This window comes from Lycorma delicatula, chromosome 12 (genome assembly GCF_047948215.1).
Source record: "Lycorma delicatula isolate Av1 chromosome 12, ASM4794821v1, whole genome shotgun sequence".
In the NCBI taxonomy this organism is placed as follows: domain Eukaryota; kingdom Metazoa; phylum Arthropoda; class Insecta; order Hemiptera; family Fulgoridae; genus Lycorma; species Lycorma delicatula.
Window position 1 is genome coordinate 26588386 of NC_134466.1, and position 20650 is coordinate 26609035.

Sequence of the window (20650 nt, forward strand, 5' to 3'; positions counted from 1 at the left end):
TCCTGAGTTTTTGCCAATTTTAAAAATTTATTACCAAGAGGAACAAAATTTTAAATGTGATTCCTTTATCCGAACTACAAATATAAATTTTTGTATAAAAACAAAAAAAATGGCGGACAGTGGGAGAACGAAGGAGAAATTACCATTTTTCCTAAGGATATTTTTTGTTTAATTTTACAAGTAGAATCCGAAAAGTATAGCCAGCCCACCATTTTAGAAACACTCTGTATTTAGCTTTACCTTTCTAAAAATAATTGTTGATAATCCAGCAAAAAAAAAAAAATGTTTGGATTTACGCAATAAATTGTTACATATATTTTTAGAGTTGGAGAGTTCACAAATCCATTAAGGGCGCTTTTAGTTATAATTTAATAAATAAATCATATGTAAAAATAAGATAAAAATCCAAGTTCATAAAACACCACCTACCCCAGAAAAATAATTACCAATATAAATTTTTATGGTTATTTATGAGAAAGTTTCTGTGAATTTATATGTATTCAACAGTAATGATTTTATAAAATGAAATAATTTTTTATTAAAATTCGTGGTATTTTTTCTGTTGAATTATAACGTTACTTTTTAAATAGAGAAATTGTTTAAACGTTTTGAGAATTTTAATGCTTAAAAAGTTTGTTATAAGTTTTTACTTGTGTTGAAAGCTATGAAACATAAAACAAATAAACAATATTTCATGCTTATCTCAAAAAAAAAAAATATATATATATTTATAATATATCAGTATTTCTCGTTGTATATTAGATTTTATAATTGCAACTAAAAAATTCTTATAAATCACCATCAGGTATACTTCAGAAGATAATTGAGGGTGATATGTGTGAGTGTAAGTGAAGTGTAGTCTTGTATAGTCTAAGGTCGACCATTTCTGAGAAGTGTGGTAACTGAAAAACAACCAACAAAGAACATCTGTATTCACGATCTAATATTAAAATTCGTATAAAAGTAACTGCCTTTACTAGGATTTGAACGTTGGAACTCTCGACTTCGAAATCAGCTGATTTGCGAAGACGCATTCACCACTAGACCAAGCCGGTGGATTTGTAGAAGCCTATCTATCTAGTTTTGAAAAATGTTTATTTATTTTATAATTTAAAGATCTGAAACGAGGCAGCTAGAAAAATTGGAGAGTAAAGAATGTATTTGTCACCACCATTCATTTTTTACTTTTCCATTTATTTAAAATACGTATTGAAAAATAAAATTAATATGCATGAAGTAGCGTGGGGGTACCCTGTTTTGTATACTTGCCGAGTGTATCTGTACGGTTCATATGCGTCATATTCAATCTTATGACGTCAGAGTATGAGAATATATATATAAGCATTAACACCGTATATACTAAACATATAATATTGGATTTAGCAGTAGCTACCTATATTCTATTCTGAATAGATCAGGTTATAAAATTTATCCACTTATTCATATTCTACGAAAAACTTAAGAGTTTTGAACATGCGAATCATAATATACGTTATGAGCTTTTTTATCTTCAGTGTGGAGAATGCTTATAATGAAAATCGGTAAGTACTTTATAGATCTGTGTGTTTGTGTGTGCGTTTAGAATTATTGAACTGAGAATTTTCTTATAAAATAAGAAGTATTTAAAAATTGAAATAATTTAATTATTAATACCTGGACTGTGTATTTTGGTTAATCAGAAAGGGAAAACAGAATACTCAAGATTTATCAAAAGATTATTTTGATCTGAATGTAGTTTCCTTAATAGGATTACCTTAATAGGTTAATATTACGGCGGTTTAAATTCACATAAGAATAAAGATTAAAAAAACTAAATTAAAAAAAAAAATAACTTAAAAAGCAATACAAACATACAAAAAAAACCTTTTTAAATACTATTTTAAATTTTAACTATTTTTTAAGTTTGCACCAGTATTTAATTTTTTGGTAGTTTGTGATTCACTGCACTATTTAAAAAAAAAAAACAAATTTAAATAAGAATTAAAAAAGTAAATTTAATAAAAGACTTTTGCAAAAAATACTTTTTTTAAGAATTGCTTATTTGAAACCAGTCTAATTTAATTTAAAGATGTTATTCTATTTCAACTTTTATTTAAAATTCGGGTAGGCCTGCAAACGTTTAACATAAGTCCTTCGCATAAATCTGTTAAAAAAAAATTTTACGTTTTGGCTGTTGTGAATAACGGACGGAAAATAATTTTTTATGTAAAAAACCTATTCACTTCTTTTTTTCCTTCTACGCAAATCCAAAATTTCTGGTATGACGGTTACAAAAATTTACGTGAAATATATGTATTTGTGGGTTGGCGCAATTTCAATTAATGTTTCGTGTACAGTTTAATGTACGGTAATTATATTATCATAATCTGTAATTATGATTCTATATTAGGAGACTTTAAGTCGGCATATGAAAAATGCCATGCCTGAGCTGGATTTTACTTAGCTCTTTTTAAACGAATTAAAAAAAATATCATTGGAAATGCCGATAGAAAATAAAACAACTGAAAATTGTTCCTTACAAACAATTATTTTTCCTTTAAAAAATAAGGTTTTTGTTAACAATTCTTTGCTTTTACTTGGGTGAGGGTTATCAGTGTACAAAGAATTTTCAAACCTTGTAAAAGGGTTGAAAATTACTCGTAAAATTGCAGTTTACAACATTTTATAACCTTCCTTATTCCATTTTATCAATTAAATTCTTCTTTTAATTATCTTTAATAAACTTTGATTTTTGCTTCCTTGTACGAAGTAAAAGAAGTATTGTGATCGCGATTAATTTCCGTTTTCAGATTTCAACGGAAATATCCATATTGACTAGTTTCAGCGTGACGTCTGTACGTATGTATGTATCTCGCATAACTTGAAAACGATTAGCAGTAAGATGTTGATATTTTGGATTTAGGACTGTTGTAACATATAGCTGTGTACCCCCATTTTGATTGCTATAGGAAGAATGTTAAAAACCAGATGGGTGGATAAAATGAAAAATGAAGAGGTGTTGCGACGAATTGATAAAGAAAGAAGCATTTTAAAAATTATAGTTAAAAGAAGAGACAGACTTGTAGGCCACTTATTAACGCATCCTGGAATACTCGCTATGATATTGCAGGACAAGTAGAAGGGAAAAATTTTGCAGGCAGGCAACGTTTGGAATATGTAAGACAGATTAGTAGGGATGTAGGATGTAGGGAGAATACCGAAATAAAACGACTGGTTGTAGATAGGGAACCTTGGACAGATGCATTAATCCAGTCAAATGAATGAAGACAAAACATAAAAAAAATAAATTTTGATCTTTTCTTTAATCAAATTTTTCCAATTTAAATATTTGAAGTTTGATCAGTTATGTGATTTTACAATTTGAAGGTTATTTATTTACGTTAAAATACTTAGAAAAGATTATTAGGATAGAAAAGATAGTCGTTAGATATTTGATCACTATAAGATAGTGTAAAATATGTTTACAGTCTTTTAAGGATGAGTCGTTCATCCACGATTTATATATGATGAACCAGTATTCACTTTAAGTATTTTACGTTAAAATATGTATTTTTGAACAAAAATATATTTCTGTATATATAGTTTCGGTTACAGGGAAACAGCAAATTAAATTTAAACGAGAAAGTCTGTCGAATAGACAACATTTTTATTATGTTAATTTTTATAACAACTTTTTTGTATGTAAGCCATATTCTGTAGAGCCAAATTTCACGTATAAATCAGCACAATATAAAAACTTTTTAAAAAGATTGGAGCAGTTTTAACTAAAAAACTTTTACTCCGTTGAATAATTATTTCCACTCTCCAATCATAAACTTAGGTAAATGTTAGGTTTAGGTTCTGACATTTACTTTTAAGTTTATCTTTTGAGTCGCCTGTACTCGGTTCAAAATTGTAACGTTCATAATAGTCGGTCGTCTTAGATTTCCTCCATCCATTCTGTATAAGTGTAAGAAGTAGTTTTGCCTCCTTTTTCTCATTACATCTTCCATTTTGTACATTCCTTCACTTAGGGTCCAAGAACTCGTCTTAATATTCTCCCCCCCGCAATCTTAATCCATTTCATATTTCCAATACCGTTCAGAGAATGGAATTAAATTGCACGCAGTACTTCTGGTCTCACTCCTATGCAATAATTACTTTTTTTATTTCTTGTTAAAAATTGATTTTCTGTTGTCTATTATATGCTAGTCATAGTTATAGTTATATGCCAGTCCATTGCCTTATTTCTTATTCTATAATGACCCTTTATTTTAGTTACTTAGCAAGGCACATTTTCCCAAGTACTTGAATCTTTTCTTCGCTGTATTTCTCGGGTACAAATTCCCCGAAAATTTAACTTTTGGAACTGTTTTTGTTAGAGTATCCTTAATTATCTTTAATGGTTTACTACTTATTGTAACTTCTAATATTTTAAATAGCGATTCACGATTGTTTATCTGCTTATCTCAGAAAAGATATATTGGCTTAATTGTTAAGGAAACTTTGCAGTGAAGCGGCATGAATAAGTATTAATGAGTAAATAATAAGTAAGTATTTATGGTAACATGTATATTTTAATTATTGTAATTAAACAAACATTGTTTATCACCAAATCAAAAACTTCTGGAGATTTTGTTTTAGCGCTGTGATTCCGAAGGCTTTACATAGATTGAATGTTTAAATCTACTCTCCGATGGATGGCATAAAACCATATTACTTTCTATTTCAGTCATGAAAGACATGAACCCATATTCATCGTATATTTACTTTAAAAAAAATAATTCTGCAATTTTTTACTTTTTTTTTTTTATATAACAAGTAATAAGTTATAATGTTTTTGATAATTAAATCAACAGATTAAAAATATTTAAATGAAGTCAAAAATTATTTCTCCTACTATTTTATCAAGTTTTTAATCGGTCCAAATAAAGGATTTTCCTCCGAATTCCTTTTTTTCTTTTCAAATAACCCTTTCAGAGTGTAAGATAGATCAGCTTTCGCTATATTTCCTTTTCTTCAATTTTCGTTATTCCCACAATTCTTTCATCCTTTGAGAGTGTTGTTCCTTCTCTTAATATGTCCAATTACTTCCATTGGTTGATTTACAAAAATCAAAAAACTCCATCATTATACTTTTTTTTTTAATTTTAAATAAAACGAAGTTAACATATCACAAAAATTTGTACAGCTTTAGAACAATTTATTCGGTTTTTATTTTCTCTTTGTTACCTATTTATTATTATTTAACGTACGGGACAAATAATGAAAAAAAATTATTAATGCAAATAAAAAAATTAATAACATTAATATTGCTGTAAAAGTTAAAGTATTACTAAGATTGCTACAATTTTAATAATACTGGAAAATATTTCCCATGATCATGGGATTGTTTCTGATATATTGTTTATCTTGGCAGCGTTAATTTAAGTGAATAATTAAATATAGTAAATATCGATAAAAAAAATAATACATTTACTTGTATAAATTTCAGCCTAAATACGGATATATCTAAATTATATAGACAACATGAAAAATACCAAAATCTTCAAACGAGGTATTTATATTATATATGTGATATATATAAATCCATTATTACCTATATTTTTATAAATTATTGTTTAAATTATAATATCGGCAGTAGACCATGTAATCGAATAATACTTTCTTAATTTCAAGATATGCCCGCCAAGATTTAAATGAAAAAAATGTTCACAGTATGTTTACAAAACAGCTACACATTAAACAGATTTTAGAATTAGTACGTGTGTTTACTGCCAGTCTGTTTAATTTAATTATGATTTTGAATTACATAGTATAAGTGAATTATACGAGGGATATCTCTAAAGTAAAGACCGCTGGTAATTTATCTCCTTAAGGTTGGTCAACGTGTGTCGTTCATGGCTACGCTAAGAATATACACACTGCATTATTATTTGTAAGTTGTCGCGTTGTAGTATCTTTGATTACGTATGAGTTATTACGTTATAAAATGAATAGGAAAATCGATGTTGCCGACGACTGTTAATTGCATGGAGTCATACGTTTTTTAAACCATCAAAACGTTAAGCCGGTTGAAATTCATAGGCACTTGGTTGCTGTGTTCGTTGATAATGTAATGAATGAAAGAAATGCCCGAAGATGGTTTAGAAATAACAGAATTAATGTGCATGATGATGAACGTTCGGGGAGGCCCTAAATAATCACCGAGGACTTGTTGAAATGGGTCGATGATGAAATCACAAAACATCGTCGCTCAACGATTTGCGACCTTTTTTTCCTGATGTTTGAAGAGCTGGTACCGGTCGCATTCTTTACGATCGTTTAGGCTTCAAAAAGATTTGTGCACGTCGGGTGCCGCATGTCTTAACGGAACGTCACAAAAAAAAATCCGAACGGGATCTGTTTTAGAATTTTTGATGAGCTATATAGAAAATGGTGATGAGTTACATTATTTAATTGTTCCGATGATGAAACGTGGATTTCGTATTACACGCCAGAGAGAAAACGGCAGTCAAGTGAATGGCGTCATCCTCAATTACCTTCCACACAGACGTAGGTCAAGCCACAGCCGTTTAGACGAAAACTGATGTCTTTTGGGATCGGTTTGGCATATTGCTGATCGATTTTGTGCCGCGTGGTACTTCTATAAATGCAGATGCCTACTACAAAACTCTATGTATGTTACTGCACGCTATGAAAAATCGGCGACGTAGACGGCTGACCGACGGCGTCATCCTGCTGCATGATAATGCACGTTCCCATATTGCACATGTTCACATCCAGAATATTTTGATGGGAAATTTACGATCACCCAACATATAGTCCGGACTTAGCTCCTTCTGATTACCATTTGCTTAGAAAATTGTAAGAATTTTTAAGTGGTAAGCGATTCGCGGGTTACGATGAACTTAAAAATGCTGTTAATCAATGGTTAAATAGGCTGGCGGCAGAAGAATACGATGCGGGTATATTGAAGCTGGTGTATTGTTACGATAAATGTTTTAATTAATATGACGATTATATAGAGAAGTAGTATAAGGTATGTAGTTTAAGGTAAATAAAAAAAAAATCTTTTTCAGAATAGAATAGTTTTCAGAATAATTTTTTTTACAATGAAACGGTCTTTACTTTGGAGATAACTTCTCGTATAACTAAAATATTAAAATATTACATATATAAAAGTTTTAATTTATGTTTTGCTGTTTTAAATAACTTACAATTTTCTAAAAATGGATAAGTGACAGAAAAATTAAGTTGAGAGATTACATTAGTTAAGACGCCTTCGTGATCCAAAATGTTGCTTGCAAAACTTGTTTGAAAGTAAATTTTTGTAAGAAAAGCAAAAGTGAAAATTACGTATCTTCATTAAACTAATAAAGGGAAGCAAAGAAACGCTGTAAAGAGACATTTACTGCACAGGTGATGCTGATACCTTTACCAAGAGCTAATGATCTCTGAATTCAAGAATTTGTTTCAATTTAATTCTTAAGTTTCCTTAATTCCTTAATTTTTCTTGAATTTTATTTTTAAAAAACTGTTTAAATATCTGTATATCATTATATCATACTAATATATATAAGCATAGCCATACTTAACCTTGAATACTTAAAGTACATCATACTTTGTTTCGGTTAGTGCATGATTATTATGTAAAATTTCATTAGTAGAAAATTAAAATGACGGAAATAAAGAAAAAAAAATCATTTTTTACAATTTTACATTTATATAAAAAAAATATGTTTATATAATGTCAGGATTAGCTAATTATCCATATCTTATTTCTTTTTTAAGTAATTCTTTTAGTATCACTTGATTTCAAACCATACCAAATTAACCTGAAACGTGAGGTAGTTTGTCAGCATCTTAAAAGTTTTCATTTTTTACTTAATGTAAAATGAGTTACTTCGAAGTTTGACCGGCCACCGTTTTCTAACTAATCAATTTATTTATTTCTGGTTAGCATCAGTCGTTTTCTTTATGTAGCCTTTAATAAATTTCCTACATTCACTATCTTTACATTTCAAAATGTCTGATCTTTCATCTCATCTAACTCCTTAAAAACCACTGTAACATCAGAAAAAATGATAGTTATTAAGGCAACTATGAAAAATAAATTCGTTATCTTCAACATTAAAACTACTGAAATATAAAGCGTCCATGAATGCATATGACCTATCAGATTATATAACAAGTTTGTTCACTCTGTATTCGATTTTTTCCAGTTTATGGAAGAAATATTCGGTAATTATTTAGCAAATAGAATTACATTTATAAATGATTTCTGTTAACGATTTTTAGCTCTGAGAATTTCTATATTCCCAAATAATATTTGATTATCCATTTTTACATTTAATAAATAAAAATTACAAATATTTTAAACGACATTTATACTTTGTGTAAATTATCAGTTTCCACAGATCCAGTCAAGTATACAATTTGAACTATATATATTTAGCTTTGATTCATATTCCCTCTGGTATCAGTGTGTTTGTGTTGTTTTATGATTAGTGTACACATCATATCATAAATTTGTAAGTATTTCATTTTAATTACGAGTGAGCAACATAAAACCGAACCCGTAACGTAACCGCTGCAGAATCGGTTGTTACAAAAGATGTTCAAAATGACCATCCAGGGCATCGATGTTCGACTGATCATATCGAGAATCGTCTGACGCAAATGTTGTCAGTTGCGTTGATTTCTCGTTGAATGTTCATTTTCATTTCATTAATATTGTGGTAATTATATGAATAAACTCTCTCCTTTAAGTAGCCCGAATGTAAAAAATTGCAAATAGAGAACTCTGTGCACCAACAATATTTTCGAGCAGCCAGTTGCAATTATCAAGTCGTTTCGGTTTGTCCGTCTCCTTCGGTTGTTGCACAGTTGTAAAGCGGTACTGTTTCAATTTTAATTCGTGAAGAATTTTTCGACAAATTGTGTATTTAACACCAGATTGTTGAGATAACTTGAGTAGCGATTTTTTGGACTGGCTTTAATTCTCCTTTCAGCATCGGCAATGACCTGTGGAGTCCTAACGGCAGGTTGCCTAATTCGTTTTTCATTTGAATCTGAACCTGTTGTACGCCATTTTTTAATTAAATCGTGTTTGTTGCTCTTCGCTGGGATTCGGAAATTTTTCTACGAATAGTTGTGATTCTTCAAACGATCCAGAACGATTATTGGCCTCAACTATAGCTATCCTCTCCTGGATTGACTAAGACATTTTACAGAAACACAACTTGTACTTCTTTTTCCTGTTCAGCCGCCGGTACCTTTCAGATAATGCTTCAGAAGATTAATGAGGATGATATGTATGAGTGTAAATGAAGTTTAGTCTTGTACTGTCTCAGTTCAACCATTCCTGTGATGTGTGGTTAACTGAAACCCAACCGTCAAATAACACCGGTATCCACGATCTAGTAATCAATCCGTGTAAAAATAACTGACGACACACAAACACAACTGCACCGCCGACTGCAAATACGTTTTGGTAATTTTTATTGACATAGTGGCAGCATTTCCTTCCTTGTGTTGGAGTTCTGTCCTCTATGAATTGGAACGCCGCAATGTTCCCGAAGCCCTGCAGGCCGTGAGAAGAGACTATTTGTCTAACCGCACGGCTCTGTTTAAGGATGCGCATCTAGTTGTGGAAAAAATCGTCACCAGGGGAAGCCCGCAGGGTTCCGTTCTCGGTACCCTGCTGTGGAACCTGGTGTTTGAAGGATTTCTGGGGTTGACATTGCCAGAAGGGGTTACGGCCCAGGCTTTCGCCGATGACTGTCTCCTTTTCGTTCTTGGTAAATCACGAACGCAGCTAGAGAATAGGGCGCACGCGGATTTTTCAACCGCCGAGGGCTGGATGGACATGCAAAATTTAAAGATTTCTGTGCCACGACGAAGTTTATGCTTCTGAAGGGTACAGACAAATTATCAAGCAGTCGTAACCCCCACATTAAGTATAAAGACTGCGTAATCAGCCGAGTAAGGGTTCATAAGTACCTAGGTGTTTTGTTTGATGACAAGTTGCTTTTTAGTAACCACATTAAGCAAGTTGCGGCGGACGCTGTCTCTGTGAAGCACAAACTTAGAAGGATTGCTCGGATGGATTACGGGCTGTCAGGCCGTCAAATGTAGTTGGTGTACCGAGGTGTCTTCGAGAGCATGATCGCATAGTGCAAGTTTTATTTTAATAATAAAAATTCTTTCTTCTTTTGAAAGCGATGGAGGGATGGGTAAAAAAATATGTTGATTATTGTGCTTATTTTGTAATTAATCACCTATTTTAGATTACTATCGATCAGCATTAATTAATTAAATATTCACTTTCAATCACAGGTGTCTATCAGTTAAACAGAATAAAGGATTTGAAGAGTAAGTATTCAATCACAGAGAGTTAATTTTATTTATTTTTTAAAGACACAAGCACAAATAAGTTTTTAAATCTATTATTTACTTAGCAAAATGTTAACGGTTACATACACATTTAATACATGAAATCCATCCCTGTATAAAAATGGTGATATGTCATATTTTATCGCGACTAACATTCAACTCAAAATCAATTACATAAATGACAGAACGATTTAAAGCAACTGTTCTTAAATTTCAAAGTCCAATCCTCATTTCTTTAATCATCACTTTTCCGCAAACTAAAAATAATCATTGCTTATTGCCAAACTATTTAAATTTGATAAAACTGCCGTAAATTTGTCCTCATCACTTATAATATTTTGAAGTAAATTTAATAAATTTCTCCTTCGAAAATATTTCTCATTAAAATATTAATATATCTTATTAATATTTTAATACTCCGGGGAAGACGTTGAAGTCAGTCTAAGCGAGATGCTATGATGTCAGCCTGCGAGATGAAGTTCTGCGAAATCATTCTAAGCGAGACTATAATGTCCGTCTGCGAGATGAGAGTCTACGGGATGTGAGTTCTGCGAGATGCGAGTCGCGAGGAGATTCTGCGAGAGAGTGCTACGATAGAGGAGTTATTATCCGAGTTCGATGCGATTAAGGTGACGTCACAAGTAATTCCAGCACACGAAAACTAGAGATGGTTCGATGAGATACTGAAAGACTATAAGTTAAAGAGGTAATGTATTAATGCATTAAATTTCATTCAGAAATTGTTAGGGTAGTTTTATTGTTGAGCAGCAATGGTGGTTGCAGTGAAAAAACTTTATACTTGTCTTATCTATTGTTCTATTGTTTTTAATACAAAAGTAATGGTAAAAAAGTTAAGACTAGCGGTCATGCTAATGTTAATTTATCAATGGGATGGGACTAAATTCTGCTTTGAATTATTTATGTACCTGTTAATAATTCCTGACTATTCTGTTCTGTATGTTATCACTGCTTATTATTATTATTATTATTGTTGTTGTTGTGATTGTGATTATCATTTGTGATTTGTGATTTATCATTTGATTACGATTATCATTTGTTTATTATTGATATTTATTATAATTATTGCTTACTGTTTCCATTTTAGCCATTATTATTATTGATTTATCTTTTTTTATTTATGTTTTATTACATTGTAATTATATAAATATTTTCAACTGACAATCTCTCAGTATCCTGATCACGGGCGAACAAGCTACAGTATATTAAAAGTGTTAACTTATTCGTATGTTCACATGTATATAAATAAGTCTTTCATTCAGCGACATCTATTAAACTGGGCAACAAACATGCTTTCATATAACTCAACGCTATATATAAGATTACTATAAAATGCCTCGTAATCCTTCTATTGCAATTTGTAAAAAACATTACCCAACCGTTTAAAATATCTTCCCACCGATTTATCTAGAACATAATTAAAAGATTTTTTTTACAGGAACAATATTACTCTTTCGATTAATTTAACACTTTATAAAGACCCTAAAATTTCTCATCTCAGTACAACGTGTTCATATATATGTGTTCAAATAATTTTTATTGTAATTTTATTAATATTTTATATATTTAGTATCCCACCTATTTAATTTAAAATTATTTCATATGTTTATATTTAACAAAATTAATGTTAACTATAAGTACATACATTTTGATTTTGAAATTAATTTGCCTTATATGACGCGGTTCTGATCAAGATTTTATCACGTTATCCTTTGAGCGATCCAGACAGATGCTGATTCAGTTCCTTTTGTATTTATTAAGTAACACATGAATCTGTTCCTGACCTACATACGTGTACATAATAGCGTTATATTATGAAACTGTCAGGATAAAAGATTGATTTTTTTTATTTAGAATGAAAAATTTAGGAAAGTAATGTTAAATAATTTTAGTTCTTCTTATCCCCGTACTCTCTATTTCCTTCAGGAAATTTAAATATTTAAATACTGCAACGTTCAAGGACTGTTATTTTTCGAAAGGCAGCTGTTTTCAGGGGTAAGCAAGAAACTTAATGGTGCCTAAAATGAAATAAATCATTACTTTCTACCATGCGGATAAATTATCAAGTGTTTCACACTGATTCAAATCATTTAACGTGTAATTTTTGCTTATTCCTAAGCAGATCACGAAACAAAATTTATTAGACTACGAAATTAGAGAGATTGACGTAACTTCTTGAAAAAAAGTTCCGTTGCTAAAAACAAAAAAAAATATTTGTTGATTATTCTAAACCAGGAAGTTTACTTTTTTCTTATTTCCCATCAACACCCGGCCGGACCCACAGTTAAGTATAACACAACCCGAGGAAGTGTCCCATACTCTAACGAGCCTCCCCGTCTACCGGCTTTACGTCCGGCAGGACAGATCGTCTACCGGTAAGATGTTGTCTTTTACCTTTTTTGCTCTATCTCTAACTTCTAGAGCGGAGCTACTAGGCTCCGACTATTTCGTCCCTGTTCCATCCTCCTCCAAGTTAAAACCCATCTGGGTTTGAAACCTTGGGAGGGGGGGGGTGGTATATCCCCCCACTCCTGGAGCTGAGTCTGAGTAGGAGGTCTGTCCGCTTCTGCTTGGTAGAACAGACCAGAGTCCATAATGAAATAAAGTCAAGGGAAATGAACTAAAGTTGAGTTCACTAAGGGAACTAGGAATAAATTTCGTTGTTGCGAACAACATATTTGGTGGTATGATATTACGTGTGTGGGCGGGGGAGGGGTAACCGGAAGCGTCATAAGACGGGTGTCCTCCCCTATGGGTTTGGGATGTTCCCTCACTCCAAAAGCCGGGACTCAGTCATTATGCCCTCGCCTCTAGAGGAGACACCGCAGGTGGGGAACTGCAGTCTTTTAGTGCTCGGGAGCTTTGGAAAACCCGTGCCTAATAGCCACTGCCTACCCCTGGAAGCACCAGAGAACAGCAGCAGCTCCCCACGAGTCTGTCCGTCACACCCTCGTTTTCCTCTCTTTTTATGCATCGTATTTGTTATGAATCCTATTATGTAGTTTAAGTTTATTTGTATGGTATCAAAATGTTATTTTCAAATAAACCTCTTTAGTCTAATTTTTTATTGATGATTAATGGCTTTATTTTCATTACTGTTTAAAATTTATCAACACTGAAATTTTAGAGCGTAATATTTTAATAAATTTAAATCTCCCCAGCAGTTGCCTTGCGAGGTATGTGAGCATATTAATAAAGCTCCCTATGCTTGAATTATGTCTACTTCATGCTCTATTACTCCCTTAGTGAATGTCAAAGTGTACTCAAAACCATGTTAAATGTAAATTATTGATGATTACGTTATTGGATTAAAATTTTATTAATAATAATTGTCAATTAATTACAGTTATATAAAGGGCATGTATATTGGAATTCACGACTCTTATCTATCAGGGTGAGTATATGTACTTAGACTAGTATTTATACTGTTTTAAAGTAATTATTGTTTATATTTTATTATTTAATTGTTATTTTAAAAATAGTAAGTTAGGAATTTTATTGATTTGTTTTTTCTTAAAATGGTAAATGGCCAAGGTAGCCATTTTTTGAACAAGTAAGATTCGAATAACAATAAGAACTTTCATGCTCTGATACTAAAATAAATTTAAGATATATATATGTCTTATCGTATTAATGTATATGACTATATCACTTGAATCAACAATACAAATAGGAATAATATATTAGTTTGTTTAAAAGTAGTCCCATTTGATGTTTATACAAGATTAGAAAATCAAATCAAAGATGATCAATCATGTCTTTCCGTCCAGAAAATATTATTAACAATGCAAGTCATTCAGTGACAACAAACTGAAGTTGAAGAGCTTCTTTAGAAATGTCAACAAATGATTATTAGAAATTTCTGAAAATTTTAAATAATGGGAGTGTTTACGCCAATGCGTAAAGCAGTTTTAAGTTAATTCAACTGGTTTGGTATTTGACTTGTTTTCATCTAAAATTTAACAGTATTTCGATCTAATGTTTATTTCAATTATAAATAAGAAATTTTTCATACACTGAAATTTATGCATTCCATTCAACGTACATATAAATATATGCTCAGTTGATTTTTATTTATGACTTTTGTATTGATTATTTATTAAGATTTAACTCTGTTATTTCATGTGTATAATGTTTAAAAAAAAGAAGAAGAACAAAACGTAAACATGTTACATTCACTCGGCTCCTGATGACTCACTCGGTGCCTGACGATTTAGCGGCTCTTCACAGTTCACACAGCTCCTTTCGGATGCACTCGGCTTCTATCGACATCACTCGGCTCTTTACAGTTCACTCGGCTCCACCTACACTATATAAGCCGGCACCCCACTACTCATTTCTTCCTTTGGCAGCCTCTCGTTGTGTTTTTCTCTCTCGCAGTGTCATCTGGCAGTCTCTCGCAGTCTCTTGTCAGTGTCTCTCTCTGATCACAGTCTCCGACCATCATTCGAAGAATCATTAGTGCGTCTTACAATTCTAATATTGTTTAGTCAAAGTTTACACTTCATGCAGTTGACAAGTAAATTACACATATTCTTCAACAATGAATCGTTTTATTGTATGTTAAAGATCCTTTAAACATTATGTTTGTGCTTTTTCTTCTCTATAATTGTATGACAAAATATTAACTTAAAGGAACTTATGTAGACATATATAAAATCCACGATTGTGAGATTATATTTTGTGCAAGTGAATATCAAGATATTAGTGTTTTTCGTCCGTTAAACTCTTTGTTATTGTAATTCAGATTACATCCTGCGTAAGTGAATATCAAGATATTATGTTTTTCATTCTACAGTAATCGTCTGTTAAACTTTCTATTATGATAGCCCAGATTACATTCTGTGCCAGTGAGTATCAAGATATTGTTTTTCATTAACAAAAAAAAAGTAATCCTCTGTTAAATAATAAGATATTATTATTATACTCTGTATTGTTATTATGCACTGTGTTTATGTAAAATCAATATTTAAGGTAATAAGTTTACCTATACTTTACTTAAGGATTGTTGTATATAAATATCGCACAAGGAGATTTTGTGCAAAGCATTTGTCTTAACAGGGAGAGTAGAAAAAAAAACATCAGTTCTCTGGTTTTTGCAGCCTCAACATAAAAAAATCTATTACTGTTCTTACTATAACAGAATATTTTCTGCAGCAGTACAGGATATAGTTAGGTCATTAAGTCTGTATAATAACTTGCAATGAAAAACAATAGTGACATTCAAGCTTTATCCATCCATCATAGATATGGATGAAGCACATTTTCATTTTGAAAAATAATGGTAATCATTCTAAATTTATGGATAATATGATACCTTGCCTTTTGAACTAAAAACTGTCACTCATCAATAGTATGCCATAATTTTAAAAGATACACTAAATGTTACCAAGAACAGAATCTCCCAATTCACAGTTAGCTTCCTGTCACAAAAATGTTTACTTTTACATACTGAAACTATATGAAAACAGTACAAAAATTCAAGTAGCTATACTACCTGCATTCCATAATATCAAGATTTAATACCATATAATTATAATTTTCGGCCAAATTAATAAACTGTTAAACAAGCAACTCATTGACGCTATGTGAGGGCAAGTCAACATTCACCAAACAGGCCTCCACTTCTGGAATCAATAAGCTTCCTGAGTTCTGAATCATGTGCATTGTAGTCTCAGAAGTTGGCACTGATTGGTAGATTTTACAGCGAGGTTGGACTGTATTTTCATAGGTGATGAATGAAGAAAACGCCTTGTTGCATGTTGAATAATGGTTTAATGAATTGTCGTCTTGACAGTTAATGAAATGAATTGTAACATAACGTATAACTTCACATATAAAAATAAAAAATTAAATAAAACAGTAAAGCTAATATTCATCCGAACAAAGAATAGAGTTCATCCAGACTAAAAGTATGATGACTGCCTTAGATCTGATTCGAGCGCCGAATACTAGTAACTATGAGTAAAACTGACTGTCCATCCGAACAAAATGATAAATGCGACCGCACAGCGCGGGATTCTACGTAGAATGCTAGTACGGCTTTAACTTTTCCGGCTAGCGCTAGAATCCACTAGATCGCAGCACCGGACGGCTCGACATGGAACGAAACGCTGATAAAATACTAGTTCACCTCATCTTACTCAAATTGTAGAAATGTAATTATTCGTTTAAATTACAAATTTCACCCTATTATTAATGTCGATATGAATTACTATATTTTCCTCATGAGCATGTCAGCCCTGAGTTGGGTTTTGTGCTGTTACCAGATACAGTCAAATTTTTTGGATGACACATTGCTGATATTTTTTTGTTTTCTTTTGAATGCTATTGATATTATGCAATCGCATGATTCACACGTTTTAAATATATTAAAAAAACTGCTTAAATTTTAAATGCAGGTACATATTTGTGTCTTCTGGTAAAAAAATAACAATTAGTGGATACATAAATATTTCTATAATATTAAGGGATATAGTTTTTGCAACGTTCTCTAAGATCAATCTTAGTTTTAATGAAAATAAATTTTTTATGCAATTAAAATAATTTGAACAGATAACAGAAAAAGATGGAAAGTTTAAATGGAAAGTTCCTGTGTAAAGAGGAATGTTGAATTAAAAATTCATAAAAATAGTTTTTATAAATTGTTATTATTATAAAGAAAAAATAAGAATAATAACAATGAACACAGAGCTTAAATATTAACTTAATTTTAATGAGATTTTTGCATTTTATTTTTTTATTTATTTTAAATTTCTTTTATTAACTTATTAAAATGGCTATTTGTTTATAATTTGCAGATGTATTGGAGAAACTAATCTTGATAAATTAAGAAAACAGTAAGTAGTCTTTATAAAACAATTTTATTTAAAATTGGCTAGTTTATAATATGATGCTTATTTCTCCGTTAGCAGAATTATCTTTTAATAGGAGGAAACTGATTCTTTACATTTCTCCTCTGCAACGTCTTTTTCATCTCATAAATACAGTTGAATTCCATTTCAATCTGTTATTATTTTTCTGTTTCCTTTTATATTTTTCTTTTAAAAAAATTCCTACTTGAATACAGGTACATCCAAAGAACACTCAATACATAATTTTCATCAAATGTTATGGCTTATTCGTTTATGTTTTTTTTGTATTTTAGTTGTATTTTTTTATATATATATTTATAAATGAATTTTTATGTTATATACTGCAACTTATTTTCGTTGTATTAATCAAAAAAAGGAAAACCATAAATATACCTTCATAATATTGCTAAAATTATAGTGCAAATTTTATAATTCTACTGAATGTACTTCTACAATTATTTCCGTGCATTTAAGGACTTAGCCAATAAATTGTGCAGAGTTGCCGGTTGGGTAAATAATGGAGTGAACAATATATTTATAGTTTAGACTAATTTGTTTAAATTAGTTTATAATGTTTTATAATTTTTTTTAATTTTAGTATTTTAGAGTCTGTGTATCAAATAAATTCATACAAATAAAGATTTGATTCATCGTTGAAAACTTTAGATAGGTTAACTTTTAAGATCCTAAAAAGACGAGACATGTGAATCGTTTGATAAACCGTTCTAGACTGAAGAAACAAAGAACAACACGATAAAGAATAATAAGAAATTTTATGAAAACAGGACTCTTTACAAGATAAAAAAGAAATCATTACAGTATTCATATCTGAACGTAGTGCCCGCCTAACAATCGGACTTTTTTTATGAATGTTCATCTGTACTTGTGCAATGAAATAAATAATAATAACTCTCGTATAGATAATCTTGAATATAATAAGCACTTTAAACACGTAAATTATTAAAGAAATAGAAACCTGTGTTGAGTAAGTTCTTTGAATAAATAAATTTGAATTAATTAAGTGCTTAGAATAAGCTAATACCTTGAAGAAGAAAATCAGTTGAACAAGTAGATTTATCGAATAAGTGATTAAATAAATAATTTCTGTGTTTGAAAATACACCTTGGATATAAGCACTTGTTCAACTCTTTAAGACTGGTAACAAATATAGTTTGTGTATTGGTCTACGAAGTATTCCAAAAGAATTTATGACGATCGGAACACGCACTAAATTGTCTGATCTTGTAAATATTTCTCTTATTAAGCCATGTTTCCAGTGTAAAGAAGTATTTTCATCTGATATTAATACTAAGTCTCCTTTACAAATGTTCCTCTTAGGAGTTTTCAATTTGTTACGTTGTTGCAATTGATTTAAATAATCTTTCGACAATTAATTCCAAAAGGACTGCGTAAATTTTTTGATTGGCAACGGTCTAAACGATTAATAGAAATCTCAGTGAAATCGGGAATAGGAATCGAGGTGAAAGGTGATTCAGTAAGAACGTGTCCAAGTGGTAATTGTTGTGGATTACTCAAACCTGAAGATACAGCATATAATGGGGGTGAATTTAAATATGTCTATTTATATCTTGTGATGTTGGAAAGGAATGAATATTGTACTGGTTTGATTGGAAGTACTTTGATTTAAATATTGTGAACAATATCCACGGAATATATTGTATGCCGCCTTGAAAGTTTGTTTGTTATCAAAAAATATTTGATTTGCAATACTCAACGAGAAATAAAGCGCTTTAATGCAGCAATGAATGCTTCCGATGGTAAATTGGATACTAATTCTAAATGCAGCCTTAGTTGGGCTAAACTATCATTCAGTCAGTTCATGTATACTTAAGGGATATTAGCAGTTTTCGGTATTGTTTTCCTTAGTTACTTTAACAAGTAGGGTGCCATTCCTGAGCTTTTTAAGAGATTTAAGAGACCCACAAACTGTTTGACGCTCTTATTTTTTATGAAGGGAGAAATTTTTCCAAAAGATTTTACCTTCCTCGTATCTCAAAACAAGAAACCGTATACAAGAAAATTCACCAGTCTCCTAACATTTTTAGTTTCCTTATCACTACTTAAATCTTCGGCTGACAACGTCGGTCGAAGTCTCTTTAAACCCTTGTTTTTTGTTGGTTTTTTCAAACGGTTTCCCGAGTACCGATGATTTAACAGTCTACTCCAGCAGAGTGCACGCGTACTGGAGCTAGGGCGTCGTACAACTAGGTTCAACCTAGTGCCCAGAGGAGATCGTTTGAAACTCAGTACGTAGAGCCATCCACCCATCGATACGATAGTTTCCACCTTGGGTTACGTTTGCGTTGCGTTATGTGTCGCAACACTACCAAATGAAGGTGTGAGAAGAAACAGTGTAGGACGCTGTTGTGTGACTGTGTATGGGTATATGTTGTAACTTGTATAGTGTTCTTTGTGTGGTGTATTTGGTTTGTATAAAAGTTTCATCACTATAAAATTCTTAGTAGATTGCTGTCTAGGTGTGACCAAAACTTGCCTATACAATTTCATTGGCTAAACAGTGAAAAGAATTATGTAGTTTAAATCTGAGAATTACTGAGAAAAGACTGCTGAAGAATAGGCCTAATTAGTAATCTGTCTTTAAGTGATAAAATACTTTAATATTTAGCTGAACCATGAAAAACAGTTCGTTTAATTGTTAAATTTTGCTTTTAATATGGAATGATGCAAGTGAAAGACGTATAAATCTGAAGTTAACTAATCATGTGAATTAAGACACTTGTTTTGAATTTAAGTTTTCACAAATTAAGTCACAATAATTGTTATTGAGAGAAAGATTGCGGTTAAGCTTGCTTTTTCCAAGCTTAAAAATCTTTGCTTGGCGTTGTTAAGCGAATCAACTAGTTTCATTTTTAGCTTACTTCGGAATATTACAGTGAAACATCCATATTCATTTCTAGATGTGATTTCTAAGAAGAGGTTTTTACAAATGTTTCATGTAATTAATAAATGAAGCCTTTCCAAAAATATTTTACACGCGTGTTTATTGACACATTCCTTGATAAAATGGTCAGGGTGTTAACAATTAAAATATTTGTTTTTTCTGAAATTTCCTTGTAATCACCAATATTTATTTCTAAATATTGTTTTACGTTTATAAATATAATGATTTGAATTACACATATAACAGAAAATTCACTTGATATGATAACCAAGTAGCTAGTTTGTATGAGTTTATTAAAATATTGTGGTAAGTTTCCTTAGTTATCCTTTATAGTAACGTTAAATATGTTAACTACTGGATGTGTGTAAGCCATGCTTTTGAAATTCGGTTTAAAAGTTACGTTTTCCAATATTTGTCTTTTTTTTTAATTTCTGAATTTTTTGAACAAACTAATCTTTCCTTCCACAACTTACGTATG

The 20650-nt window shown here is 31.0% G+C and overlaps 1 protein-coding gene across 11 annotated transcripts in view; it reads left to right on the top strand.

Moving 5' to 3' along the window:
- Positions 1-1344: 1344 nt before the first annotated feature.
- LOC142333042 (uncharacterized) overlaps positions 1345-20650 on the top strand; it is a 70258-nt gene continuing 50952 nt past the window's right edge. For 4 of the 11 annotated variants that reach the window (XM_075379838.1, XM_075379839.1, XM_075379841.1 and 1 more), the window contains exons 1-5: positions 1345-1541; positions 5474-5536; positions 10321-10356; positions 13742-13789; positions 17196-17234. In XM_075379838.1, coding sequence (XP_075235953.1) covers positions 1474-1541; positions 5474-5536; positions 10321-10356; positions 13742-13789; positions 17196-17234 — 254 coding nt within the window. In that variant the 5' untranslated portion in view covers positions 1345-1473. The remainder of the gene's footprint in view (positions 1542-5473; positions 5537-10320; positions 10357-13741; positions 13790-17195; positions 17235-20650) is intronic. The other 7 variants (XM_075379832.1, XM_075379833.1, XM_075379834.1 and 4 more) reach the window with 4 other exon arrangements.